This window comes from Rhineura floridana, chromosome 10 (genome assembly GCF_030035675.1).
Source record: "Rhineura floridana isolate rRhiFlo1 chromosome 10, rRhiFlo1.hap2, whole genome shotgun sequence".
Taxonomy (NCBI): domain Eukaryota; kingdom Metazoa; phylum Chordata; class Lepidosauria; order Squamata; family Rhineuridae; genus Rhineura; species Rhineura floridana.
The window spans coordinates 50789279-50811481 of record NC_084489.1 but is presented as its reverse complement, the minus strand read 5'-3'; the positions used below and the strand labels follow the sequence as shown (position 1 = coordinate 50811481).

Sequence of the window (22203 nt, the reverse complement as noted above, 5' to 3'; positions counted from 1 at the left end):
GGAAAACGTGATGCGAGAAACAGCACAACATTTTCCCATAAGAACTGGGGCCACACAGCTTTCTCTACCACAATCGCCCTACCCAACAATTGCCCTACATTCTGAGGCCACTGAACATGTTCAAGTCTTGTTTGGTCTGTTTTGGATATCCCCCCATCGCTCCCCTGGTGCATTCACTATAGCTGTCCAATCTCTTTTTAAAGCATCTTTTTAATCTTTTTAAAGCATCACTCCACTTTTAGGTTCTTTTTCCTCTGGTGCCTCTGTGGGTGGCGCTGCTTTGACGGCATAGGCAACAACACTCACAGCCTGGATATTGGAAGCAGAAGGAATGATGGAAATGCCACTGTGTACTCAAAAGCTGGTCAACTTACCCGCTCATCAAACAAAGTTGCCTGGAAAATAAAAAAAAATGCATTCACTTAACACACCATTTCAGCTGGATTAGTTAAAATTTTTATGGTATTTATATACTGCATTTCAGGCAAACCTCACAAAGCTGCTTACATAAAAATATTAAAATAACTCTTATCGCTGTACCTTTATCACTTAACAAATGATACAACCTTAATATCAAACACATTTATTGATACTACTAGTTGTACTAGTTGTTCTTATTATTAACATAGTAGTTCTCACTACTTGTGCTTGTAGTCCTACTATTATTTTTCAACTAGTTCATATTTATTTAGCACCACCAGCTTATGTTAGGGTCATAATCCTTTGGAGATGAACGTAAACTATGAGAAATAGAAGAAACTATGAAGAAACAGAAAATATAAGTAAATTTTAAAAGATCTATCTAAAACTGACAATCATTCGTTCATGAAGGCATGGATTATATTACTGGCAGAGAAGCTGTGTCGATATTTCATGCCCCAGAAAGAAATTTTGATTCTCCATCCTAAAGGAAGGTCTCCTACCAAGATCTTTTATCTTTCATGAATTTCAGCATGTTGCCAGAAATAAATAAGTAGATAAATAAATAATACTTAATATATGTATAGCACCTTCAATACTTCAATGCATTTTACATGTATCATCTAGTTGTAATACTTGTTACCTCCCTATAATGGCATTATTATGCCTCATGCTGCAGATGGAGGTGTGGGGGCGGGGGAAGAGACTGAGGCTGAGACAGTGTGCCTTGCCTAAGGTCATCTAAAGATTCTTTTTTGGGGGGGGGATGTGCTTTGAATAACTTTAAAGTAATGATGTGTATGCAGCCCCAGCAAGCTCATAGCAGGGGTGAGAATTGAATGGGGAACTTCCTGATCCATAGCTCAGACTTTTAACCACTAAGCTAGGGGTTTCCAAAATGGCTCTGTGGACCACTAGTGGTGTGTAAGCTTCATTCAAGTGGTATGTAGTATGCCCATATTAAAAATTCACGTTCAGTTTTAATTGTATTTTATTGCTTCTTTTATTTCTTATACTGTATTACTGCTTGAATTCTATGGAATGCAATGATATACAATATGAGAAATAAAGGAAGCAATAAAAATACAACTAAAAATCATACAGCATTTAGCACAGCACACTGTGATTGCTACAACAGACAGAAAGATCAGTAAGTGGCCCTCCAAGACTCTAAGCAATTTTCAAGTGTTCCATGGGGGGAAAACGTTTGAGAACCACTTCACAAAGCTATATCTGCTCATGATAGGTGCTTAGCACATGCACCTGTATGCATGATGGGGAAAACATGACATCTACCATGGTAAACAAAGCCATCTGTGAAAAGATAGACATTGCACCTCATTCCTAGATCATGGCATCGACGGTTGCTAGATCTCATATCTTGAATGATGAATGAATAATTTATTTTGATCAAAGATAAGTACTGTACATAAAAAAGCACGAGTAAACAAGATCATATAAACTACACAAAACCATAAGTGAGTAAAAAATACAAAATTAAAATCAGTATAAAATTTCCTGTATAAGGTCATTTATCTTGAATGATGATCAAGACAAAACTAGGATAGGCCTCCACTTTTCCAATAAGCCAGAACCTATTAGTGATGCATAATTTTATAATGTTACTTATAGGTTGATGGTATGGAGTTCTCACCCTCTCTAGTAGGACTGCCTTGCAGACCTCTATTAATAGGAAGATGAGGTATTTTCCTTGGATATAAGAATATTTTGAATGTCTGTTGTTGTTATGTGCCTCTAAGTCGACTACGACTTATGGCGACCCTATGAATCAGTGACCTCCAAGAGCATCTGTCATGAACCACCCTGTTCAGACCTTGTATGTTCAGGTCTGTGGCTTCCTTTATGGAATCAATCCACCTCTTGTTTGGCCTTCCTCTTTTTCTACTTCCTCCTGTTTTTCCAAGCATTATTGTCTTTTCTAGTGAATCATGTCTTCTCATGATGTGTCCAAAGTATGATAACTTCAGTTTCATCATTTTAGCTTCTAGTGACAGTTCTGGTTTAATTTGTTCTAACACCCAATTATTGGTCTTTTTTGCAGTCCATGGCATACGCAAAGCTCTTCTCCAACACCACATTTCAAACAAGTTGATTTTTCTCTTATCAGCTTTTTTCACTGTCCAACTTTCACATCCATACATAGAGATCGGATATACCATGGTCTGAATGATCCTGACTTTAGTGTTCAGTGGTACATCTTTACTTTACTTTACTTTATTGATTTGTTTGCAGGACCAAAGGCCAACGCAAATTAAAACAATACATATACAATACTTTAAAATCAAATGGAGACGTTTAAAAGGGAAGCATTTAAGCGGGGATCTCATGTAAGAGAACTTGCCTATGTAATATCTCGAAGGGCAATGTAATTGACCCTAAGTTTTCTTGCTGCTATTACAAAAAGAGCTACTTTGTGGGTTACTTCCAAGTTATGATCTGACATTAAAAAAATGATTTTTCCATCAAGTGAATCAAGCTGAGGGATTTCTAACCATTTACTAAGAAATCTATTTCTGGGCTGAGTATAAATTGGGCAGTAGAGCAAAACGTGGGGAAGGTCATCTTTACATTTGAGGACCTTTTCTAGTTCTCTCACTACTGCCCTCCCCAGTCCTAGCCTTCTTCTGATTTCTTGACTATTGTCTCCGTTTTGGTTAATGATTGTACCAAGGAATTGATAATCCTTGACAAGTTCAATGTTCTCATTGTCAACTGTAAAGTTGCATAAATCTGCTGTCATTACTTTAGTCTTTTTGACGTTCAGCTGTAGTCCTTCTTTTGTGCTTTCTTCTTTAACTTTCATCAGCATTCGTTTCAAATCATTACCGGTTTCTGCTAGTAGTATGGTATCGTCTGCATATCTTAAATTATTGATATTTCTCCCTCCAGTTTTCACACCTCCTTCATCTTGGTCCAATCCTGCTTTCTGTATGATATGTTCTGCATATAGATTAAATAAACAGGGTGATAAAATACACCCCTGTCTCACACCCTTTCCGATTGGGAACCAATCGGTTTCTCCATATTCTGTCCTTACAGTAGCCTCTTGTGCAGAGTATAGGTTGTGCATCAGGACAATCAGATGCTGTGGCACCCCCATTTCTTTTAAAGCATTCCATAGTTTTTCATGATCTACACAGTCAAAGGCTTTGCTGTAATCTATAAAGCACAGGGTGATTTTCTTCTGAAATACCTTGGTCTGTTCCATTATCCAATGTATGTTTGCATCTCTGGTACCTCTTCCCTTTCTAAATCCAGCTTGGACGTCTGGCATTTCTCGCTCCATATATGGCAAGAGCCTTTGTTGCAGAATCTTGAGCATTACTTTACTTGCATGGGATATTAAGGCAATAGTTTGATAATTACTGCATTCCCTGGGATCCCCTTTTTTGGAATTGGGATGTATATGGAACGCTTCCAGTCTGTAGGCCATTGTTTAGTTTTCCATATTTCTTGACAGATTTTAATCAAAATTTGGACTGATTCAGTCTCAGTAGCTTATAGCAACTCTATTGGTATGCCATCTATTCCTGGTGATTTGTTTCTTCCAAGTATTTCAAGAGCAGCTTTCAACTCGCATTCTAAAATTTCTGGTTCTTCATCATATGGTTCCTCTGTGAATGAATCTGCCATCCTGGCATCTCTTTTATAGAGTTCTTTAGTGTATTGCTTCCATCTTCCTTTTATTTCATCTCAGTCAGTCAGTGTCCTTTTTGTTGTCCTATTTCTATACAGTAACTATTGTAATAGTTCTCTTTGTCCCTACGTACTAGTCGCTGTATTGTTGCATGTAGGGTTGTGACTGTGTTTCTATTGCCTTTTACTTTTGCTTTCCTTCTCTCTTTAACCATTTGAAGAGTTTCTTCAGTCATCCATTGGGGTCTTTCTCTCTTTTTAGCTAGAGGTATTTTCTTTTTGCATTCTTCTCTGATAACGTCTCTGACTTCATTCCATAGTTCTTCTGGTTCTTTGTCAACTAAGTTTAAAGCCTCAAACCTGTTCCTTATTTGATCTTTATATGCTTCTGGGATGTTATTTAAATTGTATTTTGGCATTATGATTGCTTTGTTGGTCTTCTTTAGCTTTACTCTGATTTTCAATACGACCAGTTCATGATCTGTACCGCAGTCTGCTCCTGGTCTTGTTTTTGCAGAAAGTATGGAACTTCTCCATCTTCTGCTACCAATTATATAATCAATTTGATTCCTATATTGGCCATTTGGTGATGTCCATGCATACAGTCGTCTTTTCGGTTGTTCAAAAAATGTGTTCGCAAGAAGAAATTATTGGCTTCACAGAATTCAATAAGTCTTTCTCCTGCTTCATTTCTGTCTCCTAGGCCCCATTTCCCCACAATTCCTAATTCTTCTCTGTTCCCTACTTTTGCATTCCAGTCCCCCATGATTATCAGCACATCTTGTTTTGGTATGTGATCAATTTCCTCCTGTACTTCTGCGTAAAATCTCTCCAATTCCTCCTCTTCTGCATTTGCCATCGGAGCATAGACTTGCATGATGGTTATGTTTATAGGTTTCCTGTTTAATCTCATTGATATCACTCGCTCAGACCTTGTGTTGTAGCTCCTAATTGCTCTTGCTACATCACTTCTCACAATTAAAGCAACCCCATTTCTTCTTAATTTCTCATTTCCTGCATAAAATATTTTGTAGTTGCCTGATTGGAAATGTCCCATTCCCGTCCATTTTAGTTTGCTCACGCCAAGTATTGTAATGCTGATGCGTTCCATTTCTTGCTTGACAATTTCTAACTTTCCCTGGTTCATGCTTCTCACATTCCATGTTCCTATTGTGTGCGTCGTACAACTCCAGACTCTCCTTTTGCATCTGTGTACATCAGCCTCTGGGCTTCCTTTCGGCTTTGATCCAGCTGCGTCATTAGTCACAGCGCTACTCGTACTTGTCCTTTGTTCTTCCCCAGTAGCTCGGTGAGTGCCTTCTGACCTGGGGGTCTCATCTTCCAGCACTATCTCGTATTGCATTTTGGATACTCTGTTCATAGGGTTTTCATGGTAAGATGTTCAGAGGTGGTTTACCATTGCCTTCCTCTGAGTTTGGATGCATCTTAGTCTGGTGTTTCAGCTTTGACCATTCCGCCTTGGGTGCCCCTGCTAGGAGTCTAGCCTCTTGGTCGAGACTCCTGATGGCTTTGCTTTCAGCTTCTTCAGCACACTCAAACCCCCTCACCATGTTAAGGTGTGCATCCAAAGAGGAGGATTTTGAATGTTACAGAAGCAAAATCAGATCTTCTTTGAACCTTTAAGTAGGTGTGACTTGTCCCCATCTATTCAGAAACTATCTCCACTGCAGATAATTTTCATGTTCACTGAGCGGTCCAGATAATGGGAAGATTTCTACTATCATTTTTTCAACTTGGATTAGATGTTCACATGTTCAAAGTAAACTATACTATAAGGTATATTAAAATAGCCAATGTGGTGCCCTCTAGAAGTTGCTGGACTACAATTTCCATCAATCCTGTCCATTGGCCATGCAGGCTGGGGCTGGTGGGAGTTGGAGTCTCAAAAAATCTGGAAAGCACCAAGTTGACTACCCCTATAATAATTATAAGTTGGGTCTTAAGTAGGCCCAGATCCTGAGAGAGCTCTTGCACTTTTAAGAACTGCACAGAAGGAAAATTTCTGCAGGAGCAACTTTCCCCATCACAGTGCTGGGTACTGTATAGATTAGAAAAGGTGCACCTGTTAGGTTTTTCCCTTTTACCTTCTCTGGTTTCTAACCCAGTCACAAATCTCAGTAAAATACATATCTGTCCCTCTCATTCATTTCCATAATGTTTTTTTCTTCTAATTTCTCTGGCTTACTAAAGCCTTTTTTCCTTCATTTGTCACATCTGTAGTTAACAGCATTCACTTTCAGCACTCCCTTGAGGCCTTGTGTTATGAGCTTTTGTCTTCTGTAATGTCTAATGTTTCTCACCTCCTGACCCAATCACATCCTGTTTCTCTTCTATGTTTTTATTTGACAGTAAACTGCGAATCTTTTCTCATTATTAAGGGCCATAGCTCAGTGGTAGAGCATCTGCCTCGCATGTAGAAGGTCCCAGGTGCAGTCCAAGTAAGACAGGGAGAGACCTTTGCCTGAAACCCTAACCAGCTCGGCCAATGATCAAGGGTAATGGAAGCTTTAATCTAGCAGCATCTGGAGGCCACAGATTCCCCCATCCAGGTGAAGATGATAATGCGCTAGATGGTCCAATGAGTCTGACTCTGTATAAGGAAGCTTCCTATGTTTCTGCTCCCCTACCCATCACCCCACCCCAAAATCTGCCACCCAACACATCTGTCTCACTCTGACTGAAGGTAGGGGTGATCCATTCCTGACTGCATTTATCATTACTATGATACTTGTCTGAAGCCCTTCTCTGGGTATCCTGCTTCAGAGATCAAACAGATGGTGATGAGACACAGAGCCTTTGCAATTATGGCATCCCATCTCTGAAATGCTTTCCCAAGGGAGGCTTTGGGAGGCTTTCCTTAGGGGAATTTGTAGGCGCCAGGCAATTTTTAAAAATTTACCCAGGCCTTTTAAAATTGTTCATTTTCAATATATTTATTCTGTTTATTTTAGCCTCTGTTGTTGTTTTTTAATTTGTTCTGCAGTTTTAAACACTGTGTGTTGCTTTTTCCTGACTCATTTTAATTTAAGCTTTTCAATTTCATAAATCACCTCAGCAATTACAAAATGAAAAGGGGGGGGGGGTTAAAAGAAACAAACAATTTAAGACAATATATTAATAATGTTTTGTTTTAAAAACCCAAACAAAACAGTTATGGGGAGGCACTGCAAAGCAGAGCAGAGCAAAGGCAGCAGTAAGAAAAAAAGCTGTAGCTTTTAATCAAATGCTTATAACTACTTGGGCAAACAGAACCATTTTTGCCCAACGTACAGTGCTGGTAAAGAAGGCAGCTGATGGATACATTTGGAAAGGGAGTTCCATCAATGGGGAAGCACCCTTGGTAAGGCCCTGTCCCTGGTCTCCACCCACCAGCATGTAGGCTGGCCATTTACACAAACAAGAGGAAGTCATTTTAAACGAGAGGACAAAAGAAAACACAGATTTCTTAAAATTTGCATGTGTTAATTTATATGTATAGGTGCAGATTTAGAAATAATTACTATAATTTATAGAAATACAATACATCCTTGGGTATGGTCTGAAAGCACATGAGGCCACCACCTTGCTGGATCTAAGCTAGTCTGGGTCTCATCAGTGCCTGGATGGGTGACTGCCTGGGAACCAAAAGCATCCCACCTGGGGTTCCATGATGGAAGAAAGAAGGATCTAAATGTAATACATAACTTAAATAAATAAAAAATATTGGGAAAGTCATGGTGAGCAGATGACAGTGTGCCTGCTCAGTCTGCTGTCAGGATGCTTACTCTCTTGATGGGCAATTTCAAGGTTGCCATTCTCCCTTCTTAAAGCTCTTTATCTTTAAACCAGACTAGGACTGGACATCCCTTCAAATACTGAAGTGTCATTTGCAAAGCCAGCCACATGGCCACCATGTTAGGATCTAAAGAAAGGCCTACATTGTCAACAATTGGGGAAGTTTACATGGCAGCAGGCTGCCTTTCAGGTACCCTGTTCCCAGATAGTCTTTTACTCCTCCACCCCACAGTTTGAGAGCTACTGCTTTAAAACCTACTTTACCCCTTCAGCGATATTCTGTCTATACTTTAAAGCCAGCCCTGCCCAACCTGGATGTTTTAGACTGCAGCTCCCATCAGTCCCAGCCAGAATCTGAGTGAGGAATAAGCCCATTCCACAAAGTCAAATTCTAAGCATGTATTATTACATTTACATCCTTCCTTTCTTCCATGAAACTCAAGATGGCATACACTGGGTTCCTAGGTAGCCTCCCATCCAGTTATTGACCAGACCCAGATCTCCTTCACTTCAGCAAAATTGGCACATCGTGTAGATGCAGGTGCAAAGGAAGGAGAATGGGGAGGAATTATGGACACTTCCAGGATCAGGAAGCAAAGCATGGACAGGCAACAAGCAGAATCTGTAAAGCGGACATTGGATGTGCTTAATTTCATAGGCTAATAGGAGTTTATATAAAATAAAAAGGTCCAATGCCCAGCCATATTGGGGAAGGGTGGAGCAAAGCAAAAGTGCTGAGAGAGGGGGGGGGAAATACTTCTGCGGAATGAGGCCACAAGTTCCTCATTCCTTTTCTAAAACAATTCAAGGCCTGATTTATGCAGAACATGGATCTTGGGCAGTGGTGGCTAGTAAGGCAGGTAGCTGGAGACTACCAGTGTCCACCACTAAATGCCATTCATAGGAGAAAAGGACCCACAGCCCTTAATGCAGAGGTAGGCAACACGGTGCCCTCCAGATATTTTGTACTACAACCCCCATCATCTCTAGCCATTAGCCATGATGGCTGGGGCTGATGGGAATTAGTGTCCCTGAATGTTGCGGACTCTACGTTGGCTGCCTCGACTTAATGGAGGGTATTGTGAGGTGGTAGCAGAGGCTTAGTACCATACCATTATGTGCCTGCCAGCAGTGCCCATCACAGGCATGGGCTATGTATGCTCTTAACAACCTGCCAGAGTCCCAGCAGTGGCACAGTGTTGACTTGGCAACTTCCACATCTCCTCCAGCACCTTGCAGGAAGAACGGTGGGGGTCCTCCCCCATACAGCAGTGCATGCATGAAGGCTCCAGTTACTCGATTCATAAGCCACTGTTGGCCATGAGAAAAGCACTGACCCACATACACCTTCTAAATCCCCCTGTTCACATAAATGCTCTCAACCAGTGTTCTTCAACCTTGAAACCTCAGGTGTTGTTGAGCTACAACTCCCATCATCCAATGTCATCTTAGCCAACGGTCAGAGATGATGAGAGTCGTAGTCCAGCAACATCTGGGGACCTAAGGTTGAAGAACAGTGCTCTAAACAACACGTGCTGCCCCTTTCATATATTCATGTTAGCATGACAGTGATGGATGGCCTGAATGGATGCAGGGTCAGCATGCTAATATTACATGAAGATGGGCTACTGCGTGTGATAGGTGCACTTATATGCACCAGGCAAGAATGGAGAGCTTATAAAGATAAGGTCTTTCCTCATGGGCTATTGCCAAATAATATTTATTTGTTTGTTCGCAGCATTTATATGCCACCCCATAGCTTACAATAAATAAGAAAACAATCTGAATGCAAAGTAGACATAAAACCATACAATCAAAAGCAACAAAAATAAAATTCATTGCACCCTCCAAGTTAAAAAACACAGATTTAAAAACTGAGAGGCCCAGACTATAGCAGTTATTTAAAAGGCTTAGGTGAACAAAAAGGGCTTAACCTGTCACTGAAAAGGCCACCAAGATGGCACCAGGCAAAACTCCCTGGACTGGCTATTCCATAACTGGGATGTCACTACAAAAAAGACTCTACAAGAAGGAGGAGGAGGAGAGTAACTTTAAAAATATTTCTTACCAACTGGTCTTGTATTTTTTCTGATAGTTTGGGATCGTTGAGCATGAGCACAGGCTTCCCAGGTGAATCACCAGATATCAAACGCAGCTTGGCTTGATCGGCAACTTTAGAAAGGCCAATGGTAATAAATGAAATCCCAAGAGCTCTGGCAGCTTCAGATACACCCTGCACATCAGGAGACTTTGGATGGTCAATACCATCAGTCATCAGCAAAGCCACTTTGACACCTATTTTACGGCCTTCTGTTTTGAAAAGCTGAGTAGTGTTGGAGATGGCATAATAGGAATAGGTGCCATGCCCAATATAAGACATGGCAGTGACTTTCTGTTTAAAGTACTGCAAGTTTCTCCATTCAGTTAAAGGATGGTCGATTCTGACTGAACTGCTGAACTGCATGATTGCCAGTTTGGTGTCATACCTGCGGACTCTGGTGGGCTTCATCAGGAAAACCTTGTCACTCAAGGCGGTGACAAACTCTTTCTGCTTATCAAACAGTACATCTATAGCACTTTCAGAACTGTCCAGGATAAAGATGATATCCACAAAGCAGACAGAATCTGCAAAGGACAAGATGGTACAGAGAGAATCCAAATGAGCAAAGCCACATATGGGAGAAAACAACAATACAGCGTGACATCAAATAGAAACAGATGAAGAAAGGGAAGAGATAAGGGGAACTGTGATTCATTTCACATGATCATAAACCCAAGATAACATTGCTGAAGTATATTCATTTACTAGACACTGGAACTGTTGATTTAACACAGAGTTGCAATCCTTTAATACAGGCATGGTGAATCTGTGAACCTCTTGATTTTACTGGACTACATCCTCCACCATCCCTGACCATTGCCCATGCTGGCTGAGGCAGATGGGAGCTGGAATCCAACAACATCTGGAGGGCCAAAAGTTTCCCATATCTGTTCTGATATCACATACACTTCAACATTTTGCAGATTAAAAAGATGGGGGGACACCCTGGTAATACTCATATCATACATTGCTGAAGGCTATCTTTTGTATACATTTACATTGCAATGGCCTCTTTTGTTCTGTATTAAAAATAAGGAAGTTGGCTTGCTCTGTATATTAAAAGTAAACTAGAATAGCACAATTGTCCACAAGTTAGTTATCAGAGTTCAAAATGAGCCTCTCTAACATGTGAAATGCAGAGCTTGGAAAAGTTACTTTTTGAACTACTCCTCCCATCAGTCAATCCAGTGGCCATGCTGGCTGGGGCTGATGGGAGTTGTAGTTCAAAAAAAGTAACTTTTCCAAGCTCTGGAAATGGGAAGCTCAGTAGCGCACTCAGGGAAGGACTTTGGGTCAGAAGTCTGGGGCCCCATTCAACAGAATGAGCAGGAGGGCCCCCAAAGACAGCAAGGCTGCCTTACCACATTTTGAAGTAATATACATTACCATCTGCTGAGCATCCATAACCACTCCATAAGACTATTTAATGGAAGTGAATTAATATGCATTACCATCTAACAAGCCCTCTACCTCCTCCCCAATAAGACCTTAAGTACAGAGTCTAATATTACATAACTGCACCATTGGTCAGGCTATGTTCCACATGGTACATTAATATTCTATGCATGTGCATTTAGGTGCCTGTACACTAGGGAGAAGATTATTTATTTAAATATCGATAGACCACTCTTTTATAACAATACAGCAAGGTGATCTGCAAAATACCAAATTGCAATAAGATCAATAAAAATATCAATAAAAAACTGGTAGGGGAAAAATAGCATGTTTCAAGGACCTGTCTGAATAACACGGTTTTCCAGAGATGTCTAAAAGTAGGCGGGAATTATTCCTGACAAGCCTCTACTGAGAGGGAACTCCACAGGGCAAGGCCTGCCACAGTAAAGATTTGGTCCCTAAAGGCCAACCGAACTTCAGGACATGGAGAACCACTAGAAGTGCCCCATCAGAGAATCTCTGTGATCAAGGAGGAGCATAAGGAATCAGACAGTTCATATGGTAAGATGCATCTACCCCCTTCCTTAGAGATTTAGCTTCTGGAGTCTATGAGTTGTATCCAATCTTAATCATACTCAGAGTGAAGCCATTGAAATAAATGGACTTGACTAACGTATATTCATTCATTTAAATGGGTCTACTCTATGTAAATTGGATACAACCCTACAGGAAGAGAGTTGAATCCCAAAGAATATTTTATTTATTTATGAATTATTACATTTATATTCCACTTTCCTTCAAGAAACTCAAAGTAATATACATGGCTCAGCACAACCCATTTTGCCTTCTGAGAAACCCTGTGAGGTTGGTTAGGCTGAGGGACAGTGACATGCACAAGGTCACCCAGTGAGCTTTGCAGCTGAATGGGGATCTGTCCTAATCCAACACTCTAACCACTATGCCACACTGCCTGTCAGAATGATGGGGCCACCATGATGTACTAACAAAGACTGGGACAGTGGTAGATACTAGAAAATAGAGACAATTAGAGAGTATGCTAAGATGTACTTTAATTGGGGTAGGAAGCAGCACCCCCCTGCAAAAAAAAAACCCCACAGTGCTGTGCACAAATCTTGTCCCTAGTGCCCCCCCCTCTGCAGCCTCTACTTCCTCCCATAGTTCCACTCAGCTTTAAATTTAGTGGATCACATGCTCTAATTCAGCAGTATCTATAAAGGTTAATTGGATAACCAGCATGGGCTCTACCCAGTCAGGGCCACATTAAAGGTAAAGATGCGGACAAGGGATATCAAACAAAGACACAGTTACATCGATACATGTACTGGTGTGCTTATATTTCTTCAACTGTTTTACAGGCAGGTATATTGCATGAACAGCAGTGAGGCTGCAGTGCAGACCCCCTTACCCTCCACCTGGCTGTTTGTGCAAACATGACTCGCCTGCTGGATGAGCTTTCAGGGGAGGAAGAATCACATGAACTGGGCCTCCACCCTATCAGCTATTCATAGGGTCCAGTTCACTCGGGGGGGGGGTATCTACATGATAGACAGAAGGGGGTTGTACTGCTCCTTCACCATGCTGTCACCCAGTCACGCTGACTGTGGCACTGACTATAGGGCAATGAAGAAGAAGATGGCACCAAAATCATTAGCAAAATTGGCCTCCTACATAGTGATTAGTCCAATGTTGTTGTTGTTATTTATTAGATTTATATCCCACCCGTCTTCCCAGTAGAAGCCATGGGCAGCAAATAAAAACACTAAAAACATTCTAAAACATCATAAAAACAGGCTTTAAAATATATTACATCCTTAAAACATATTAAAACAAAACATCTTTCCAAAAAAGCTTTCAAAACACCTTTAAAAGCAATTCCAACAGAGATGCAGACTGGGATAAGGTCTCTACTTAAAAGGCTTTTTGAAAGAGGAAGGTCTTCAGTAGGTGCCGAAAAGATAACAGAGATGGTGCCTGTCTAATATTTTAAGGGGATGGAATTCCAAAGTGTCGGTGCCACAACACTAAAGGCCTGATTCCTATGTGGTGTGGAATGGACCTCCTGATAAGATGGTATTTGCAGGAGGCCCTCACCTGCAGAGTGTAGTGATCAACTGGGTATATAAGGGGTAAGACAATCTTTCAAGTATCCTGATCCCAAGCTGTATAGGGCTTTGTATACCAAAACCAGAACCTTGATCATGAATGAAACTCATTGACTAAGAAACAATCCCATTAACAATGTCACTGGCACATAATTTGTCACCACCTAACATCAGGCACACAGTGTTTTGGTCCTGTTCCCTCCTCCAAGGGCTCACTGTGGCTAACACTGGCATCTGGCACCATCTTCGCATTCAATGCCTCTGGGTTCCATTCCTGAGATAGCATTCCTTTACAGTGTATGTGGGGCGGGGGGCAGATGCATTTTTGGGGAAAGATGGTGGAGACTTGATGTGCCTGCTCTCACTGCTGGGCCCTAAAATAAAAGTTGTGTTAGGCCTACCAGTGACCTCCCCAAAGCATCAAAGTACTGCCCCCCTGCTGTTTGTCCCTGCTGCTGCTGCCCACCCCTATCAAGCTTGGAGTTGTACCAGAGGGACAAGGATGCCACCGGGTCTGCCTGTCTCTCAAACCTGGCATAAGGGCTGCCTAATATCCTGTCACTAGTTTGACAGTGGCAATTGTTGTGGCATTTAGTTAACTGTTAACAATTATAAATAAATGAGTAGAACCTCCATTGTTAAAATTCATTACATATCCCAATTCACAGAATACAGTAATACAGGAGTTCCCAATCTTCTTTGGGCCTGGGGAGCACATTTGGAAATTATCGAAACTGTTATGGGCACTACAAAATACCCAATACAGAATACAATACAATTTTCTTCAATACAGAAGAAAATCTGGCAATACTTAGAACCTGTCCACCCCTGCAACACCAGCACAAATAAAACACAGACAAAAAAGCAGGCAACACCATGACCAGACAACCCCCACCGACAAAAGTAAACCCCCTCAAATAAAAAAAAACTGGGAGGTTGAGGTGACTTGATGGGCCCCAAAGGAGGCGTCTAAGGGCACTGTGGTACCCAGGGGTCTCATGTTGGAAACCCCAGCCCCAACAGATCTGCAGTTCAGGGTGGCCCTATGTATACCACACTCTGGCTTATCTAAATATCTGATTATTTAACTATCTGGATATCTTCCAAACTGCTGTGAAACTGCGGTTGTGCTGTATGAATTCTCCAGTAGCATATTCTACCTAAAAAGTATGTTGACTTTCTTTATGCGCAAAGAGATGCACTTTTAGATGAGAATAATCATATCCCTTGTAGTCCAGTCTTGACAGAAAATATGCTGCCCCCATAGAACTCAGGACTCATTACAAAAAGATACAAAATCCTCATATATTAATTTGCTGCTTCCCCTTGGAGATTAGGCTGGGAAACATTTCCTACAGCCTATAGCAAATTCTAGGAAAATAACTTTACCCTGAAGATTGTCTTTTCTTGCTAGAGAACTTGGCCTTTGTCCCCTCCTTCTGTTTTGTCCATACACTACACAGTTTGTAGCAACAGCCAAAACCAAAAGGCAAAAGACAGAATGTTTTTTCCACATAGTGACGGGTATCCAAAATCAAAGGACTGCTTCCTGCTCCTCCTAATTAAAAAACACAAAAATAGCTGTTAATGCCTCATGAATATTAATAATAAATCCCATTACTACATAACACACATACACATGGCACGCCTTTGATAACAGGGACATACAACCTTATCCCAGGCTTAAAAAAATTAAAATAAAATTACTTCCTATTTTATGATTAAAATAAAATAATGCTTAAGTTCTGATCACTGTTGTATTTTTTTAAACAGTGTTTCTGAGATTGTTCTGCCTGGTTTTTGTTGTTGCTTGATTTTATTTTTTATTGGCTTCAAAATGATTTGTTTTGAACTCTTATACTGCAAGCTGCCTTAGGTGCATATGGTGGAAAGGTGGGGCAAAAAATATTCTAAATAAATAAATAAAAATAGCAAAGCAGGTTTGCTCCTCCAGTTCAAGCGTCAGATATGCATGTTTTCCAGGCAAAATGATAAATATTGGTCAAAGCCATGTTATGCCTTACACTTTTTGAAATATCCACAGGTACACATTCTCATGCTAAAGAGATAATAAAGTAAAGCTGTCCTGTAGTGTGGTATCAGCTTATGTTAATGTAATTCCTTGGAGATGGTTAATACAATCACAACAGCAATCACTTTAAACATCTGTAGTTAGGGCTGCAATCCCATACACACTTCCCTGGGAGTAAGCTCCATTGAAGTTAATTGGGCTTACTTCTGAGTAGGCATGGATAGGGATGGGGCTGTTACAGTTTGAAAGATGTACAAAGGATGGCTGACAGGTTCACACTCCCCATTCTGTTTAGGAAACTTTTGAACAAACTTCACTCCACCCCATCCTTATAAAAACACCTGCTGATTTGGGTGCCTTGGTGTGAGTGCACTTCAAAATGTCATGATAACACACAGGCATGTCTATAATAATTCACAGGCATTGCTTTTAATTTATATGGCTCCATGTTTTAGAAAGAAAACTGTTTAGCAATGAAAGGGCACTACTATGTTTCCCATTATTATAATATCTATAACACAGTCCATGTCATAATAAAAATCACAATACTGCTGCTGTTTGGTACACATGTAATTTGTTAGATTTGCAAAAGGAGTAACTTTCCTTAACATGCTTATCACTGTGACTTACTGCAGAATCCTATGCATGTGCCATTGAGCTCAATACTCTCAGGTAAATGCGCATTAGATTTCAGTATTACAGTACAATCCTATATATATCTATACAGAAGTTGATCCCATTGAGTACAGTGGGTATAGGACTGCAGCCTTAGACCCAACTTCCAGGAGAAATACATTTAAGATATCACAAGTTTAAACAATATGCTTCACCTATTAGTCCCAAATCCTCATATAAAATTGTTAACGCATCCATTCATTTCCCCAAAAAGATGCAAGATCAATATAACACAGTTTTAACAATATGACAATAATTATGATGGCTTTTTGTTTCTAGTGCCATTTGAATTTATTTTGCTAAGATAAACTGTTTCTGTAATATTGATATCTTACCTTACAGAGCACTGAAGCAACAAACTGGAGAATAATTAGTCTGTAAACAAATATGAACTAGAAAATGCATTCCTAGGGTTGTTTTTTCAAAAAATGCTTTAAGGATAGCTGTTCTTAAATAAATAATTAGCCCTGATGCAAATCAGGGTACCTTGCATCTGGATCTTTCATGATCCTTTATTCATGTTTTATTAGTCCAAGTTGAGTGCAGAATGGTTAGGCATGCAGCCAGGTCCAGCTATCTGGGTGGGAGTAGGAAGAACTTTAAAGGAACAGCCGTTCTGAGAGTTTGTTATAGAGTTGATTTCTGTTTGCTGTTTGGTAAATAAAAATAGTACTTCTTACTAGCAAATTGTGTTGGTATCTTTGCCCTTCCCTGTCATTTGTCTACTCACATCTGGGCAGAATATTTAAGGGCACATCCTGAAGGAGAGAATTAAGCCACCATCATATTATGTGTATGTTACTGTGAATGTCCAAAAATTTAGTAAATGCCATAGCTGAGCTTTGCAAATGCCTGGAAACAGATATATCTGTTTCCTCACTTTGTGCACACACACCAGTGAATTATTATTATCATTATTATGAATTTTATTTATTACCCACCCTTTACCCTGAGGTTCCAGGGCAGGCTACAACAGTTTAAAATGTACAATCGCAAACATCACAAAAATAGTATTATCATGCTGATAGGGACCTTTAGGTTAGGGGCGGGGAACCGTTTTTTGGCTCCATGGGTGAGATCCTTATCAGGATTGGCCTCGTGGGCCAAATTTGACTTGACAGGTGGGCTGGGCTGTCCACCTGGCATCACAATGGCAGGGAACTGGCACATGCAGCCAAACTGAGCAGGATTTACTACCACCACCCTGGCTCATCAGCTGATGAACAGTGTGTTAAACTCTGCTGCCTTGGCTATGCATGCCAGTTCCCTGTGGGAAACTGAACCCCACCCCCCTGCACATCAGCTGATGTCATCTGCCCATTGGAGTGATGTCAGCTAATTGACAGATGGGCATGGTTTTGAAAAAATGGCCTCATGGGCCAAACTGGAACCCCTGGCAGGTCAGGAATAGCCTGTGGGTTGGAGGTTATCCACCCGTTTTAGGTGACAGCCACATTTGGCCACTGTGAGAAGAGGATGCTGGACTAGACTGGCTATTGGCATGATCCAGCAGGCTTTTCTTATCTTCTTAAGAAACGTAACATATTAGCAGTAGTAAAATTATTTAATTTTGATAACCAAACTACAAAGCTAAGTTAGTTTGATGCAGTCTTGGGTCAATGTAATTTTAAGGACTCATTAGGATACAGCCGTTCTTTTCACATGTTACATTGAACGTGTTGTGGGAGGGGAGGGGAGATAGTCCATGCTGTCTGCTCTCAACCTCCATACATGTAATAGGCTGTCTGTATATAGTCTATACTATAGACCAGAGCTAGGCTGACTTCAGGCTTCCAGGATCTACTTTGTTTTTTACTAAGATCCACAAGATGGAGTCTGGTGAGTCAGATCAACTTTGCAGCCAATTGAATATGTTACCTATGCTGCTATTTATCAGTTAGGCAATTGCCGTTAAAGGGCCACACATTGTTGATTTCAGTGTTTTTTCCTGCTTATTTATTCCAATATTCCATGCCACAGTTTTGTTTGTTATTGGGAAGGCAATCAAAAGGGATAGTTTATAACATCATATGCTTTATCTTAGCAGAAATTATTTCAGCACTGTGTGTCACATCTAGCTGTAAACTGTGGTGAATGTGTGTAAATAGGCAGAACTATTTTTTGTGCTTAGCGTATGCACCTGCACACATATGCAGGTCTGGGCTCTGCATGGGGTGGTTCAGCAGGCTCCCCATCCATTCCACTCATTTCAGCTCCTATATATAAACACACCAATACATTCTGTTACCTGCATAGGTACTTTTCCTCAAGCCTCCCCCTTACATTCAGTGCTTTCTTCAATAGTTAGTTCAACAGTTCACTTCGAATGGAAGAATTCTGATCCAAGGAGTTTATTCTGAACACCATAAATGAACAGAGTTCACACTCTTTCCAGATTCAAATTCATTTCTTGTTACTTCAATGTTCTTCATTTTAACTGTATAATTGAGGGGAGTCATTTTGTTGCTGCTACTTGGGGGAGTCATGAATCCTTACTTGATCTACTGCAAACCTCCCAGAGAGCCACCATTGGATCCAGAACTATCTTATGCCCTTTCCAGCTATAGAACACATGCATATGGTGTTCTACCTCCAACCCCCAATCAAGGAAAAGTGGGATTCCAAATTGTGGAGAATTTGACACATCTAGAGCTGTACACAGGCAGTCAAGGAAAGACATGGAGGTTGAAAGCAGGAACAGGCCACATCACCACCCTCCATGCATTCATTCGATGGTGTGAAACAACCATACGCACAACCATTTGGAGTCACCTACAGGTACTGTTGCTACCACAATTATTACTAAAGATTTATTTGCAGAGGTTGATCCATTGCAGCAGAGTCAACAAAGGGTGTGGCACTTTAAAGACTAACACATTTATTATGAAAGAAGTTCTCATGGACTTCAGTTTATCAGATGTATTATGCCTGTGTGTGATGAGCACAGTAAGTAGCAGAGTGGTGGCACAGCACTTAACAGTGTAAGCCTAAGCATGTTTACTCAGAAGTACCAATGTCCAATAGTTCAGGATTGCGGCCAGGGGCTCCAATCCTAACCCCTTACCTAGGGGTAAGCCCCATTGACTTCAATGGTAGTTACTTCTACCATTAGTTAGGATTGCAACCTTATTAATCTGCCTTCCATTCCAGGCTGGGTCCCACAGGGATGCTCAGGCTAGGTGTGTGGCAAGGTGCAAGTAAGGCAACAAATGGTCAGGACCAGAGACAGCTCATTGTGAAGCTGCTTTCAAGAGAGCAGTCAGATATCACCTTCACTGAGAAGCAGGGAACTTGAGTGTTGCATTATCCTGTTTGGAACCAACTGATGAAAGCAGTCTTCCAGAAAGATTGCTAATCTACCAGTCCAAGTTCAAGGTTTTGATACTAACATATAAGGCCCTATACAGCTCTGGTTCAGGCTACTTCATAGACTGCCTTATCCCCTATATCCACAATATTTATTTATTATTTATTCCATTTATATCCCACTTTTCCTCTAAGGAGTTCAACGTGATGTACAAGCATGATCCCCTTCCACTTTATCCTCACAACAACCCTGTGAGGTAGGCTAGGCTGAGAGACAGTGACTGGCCCAAGGTCACCAGTGCGCTTCATGGTTGAGAGGGAATTTGAACCCTGGTCTCCCAGTCCAACACTCTAACTACACTGTTACTGTATTCAGCAGGAAAGTTTCTTCAAGTTCCAAGAATATCAGAAGCCTATTCCACAGTAACTTGGATCAGGGCCTTCAGTGTAGGTGCCCCTGTTCTGTGGGACAGCATTCCTGTTGAGATATGACAGGCACCCACTATCTGTAGTGGGTCCAGAAACAATTGAAGACATTTTTGTTTCAACAGGCTTTTCCAGCTGGATGAAAATGTCTGTCTTGGATGTTCATTTTGTATTTTTTCTGGACTATCTCCTGTGGTTTATTGAGATTGCATTAGATGTAACTGAACTACATGGAAGGGCACTGAAATACCATCTTGACACTATGTGGTTACTTCTGAAATTGTAACTTCTTTCCTTTGGAATCAACATGGCAACCATTGCCCCTGAATAACACGGGGTGTGTGTGTGATTCATTGGTTTAAACTTCAGGAGGTGTTTCCCAAGCCAAGTCATTTTAAGAGATTAACAAATTTTGCTTTAAGTGTATGCATTCTTTCAAGGGTATACAGAAAATCTAATCAAACAGAAATGAGCTAGTCTTCTACCTCCCATATAGGTAGTGCTATTTCAGAGCATGTGTATGCTTTACTACAAATGTAAACAATTAACTTGCTATTAATTGTGACCATGTAACCCAAGGACTACAGTTTTATGAAAAATATGAGATGACTTTCAAAGAATTCTGAGTCCCTGCTTACTTATTCACATCTCAGAGGGACCACCCATAATATATATCCTGCATCAAGTAGGTAGGAAGTGTCAAAAATGAGAGGATTGTGTATTGGCTGAAAAAAAGGAAAAAATGTGATAGGTTTAAAAGACCATTAAAAGTACAACATATTTAAGGATGGCCCCTGGATGTGGTTTTGGATGTTACTGAGAAGTGGCAAATGCAGAAATATAAATATATTGTGGATCTATGCCAGAAGGAACACCCTAGGGGGAAACTCACACCTCCTTCATAGTTAGATCATGGACTATGGATTCATCACCATCAGGCTCCAAAAGCACTTTCCCTACATACTCACTGGTCACATGAATGACCTCTAATTTGTGCATATCCCACATAGTGAGATCATGAGTGATGGAGCAACTCCTGTGGACTCCAAAAGAACTTTCCCATAGCCACCAGATGCCTACTCACCACATGAACAGGTCCTAATTTGAACACATACCTTATGATCAGATCATGAGCTAGCCTAGTAGATCCACTTGGATGATGGTAGCTTGTCTGGGGCAAAACTCTTCCAGTTTGTTGGTAATCTAAAATGAGCCAAACTAATGATCCTTTTAAGATTTACTGACTCCAGTATGTGGTCTGCTGCAATGTATTCATGGATATATATAGAGTACTTTGCATTGGATTAAACGGAATATTCCTTCATTATGAATAAACATATAGTTTTGTGTTAGATTAGACTGGATATTGCTTAACTACATTTATTTATTTGCAGTTATCTGAAAGAAAGGTCTTGTCTTCTTTGTTTATCGTAAGTGTATGATAATCTGCCATTGGCAGATTATTACTACCATTCTTATCTTTCATATCATTCATAAAAATTCTGCGTGCTTTAGAAATGTGAAGCTGCCTTAATCAGAATCACACCATGGGGCTTTGCCAGTCTCTTTGGCTAAAATCCTTTGAGCTGGTGATGCTTGTGAATGAACCTGGGATCTTTTGGCTGCAAAACGTGTCCTCTACCTATTAAGCCTGCCATAGCTCAAGTAGGCAACATATCTAGGATAACCTTGATCCCTTACTGCACAATATGCCTTCCTGCTAGGAACTAATTATCAGGCCAGATGGTTAGGATCCTGAAGAGGATCATTTTCCTCTCTGTACCTATTCAGCACTGCCATGTCAGCATTAGACTGAAAGTTCCCCATAACCAAGATATCTGCTGCAGCCTTATAAGTATCTTGTCAAACCCTCTTGTCATGCTGGTCTAAAATATGCCATAATACATGAACCTGATTAATGCTATAATCTCAATAGCAGGGGTGGCTAACCTTTGGACTTCTAGATACTACTGGACTACAAACCCCATCATCTTTATTGCCCAAGTTGAATGGGGCTTTTGGATGGAGTCCAATAACATTTGAAGGACCACAGATTAGCCACCTCTGCTCTATAGGAAACTAAGTGGTTATTTTAGTAGTTGTTATATAACAACTTCAGGCTGGTCTCCAGGCCATCCAGGAAATGTTGCTTCTATTAGCCTCTTTTCATGAATAGGTTCTTGAAACTCTGGCAGCCTCTACATGTGGAAGTGGCTTGACATTGCCTCACAGCTTCCAAAACTTATTCATCTTATAGTTCACTTTCCCTGAAA

At 40.7% G+C, this 22203-nt stretch overlaps 1 protein-coding gene across 1 annotated transcript in view; it reads right to left on the bottom strand.

Annotated features, from left to right (window-relative positions):
* Nucleotides 1–16757, bottom strand: part of COL28A1 (collagen type XXVIII alpha 1 chain) — a 119262-nt gene extending 102505 nt beyond the window's left edge. Inside the window, exons 1-4 of the mRNA XM_061587242.1 lie at nt 16534–16757; nt 14881–15049; nt 9941–10497; nt 375–395 (exon numbers count right to left, since the gene is read on the bottom strand). Of these exons, the coding sequence (XP_061443226.1) occupies nt 375–395; nt 9941–10497; nt 14881–15007 (705 nt within the window). The 5' untranslated portion in view covers nt 15008–15049; nt 16534–16757. The remainder of the gene's footprint in view (nt 1–374; nt 396–9940; nt 10498–14880; nt 15050–16533) is intronic.
* Between the last annotated feature and the right edge of the window lie 5446 nt (nt 16758–22203).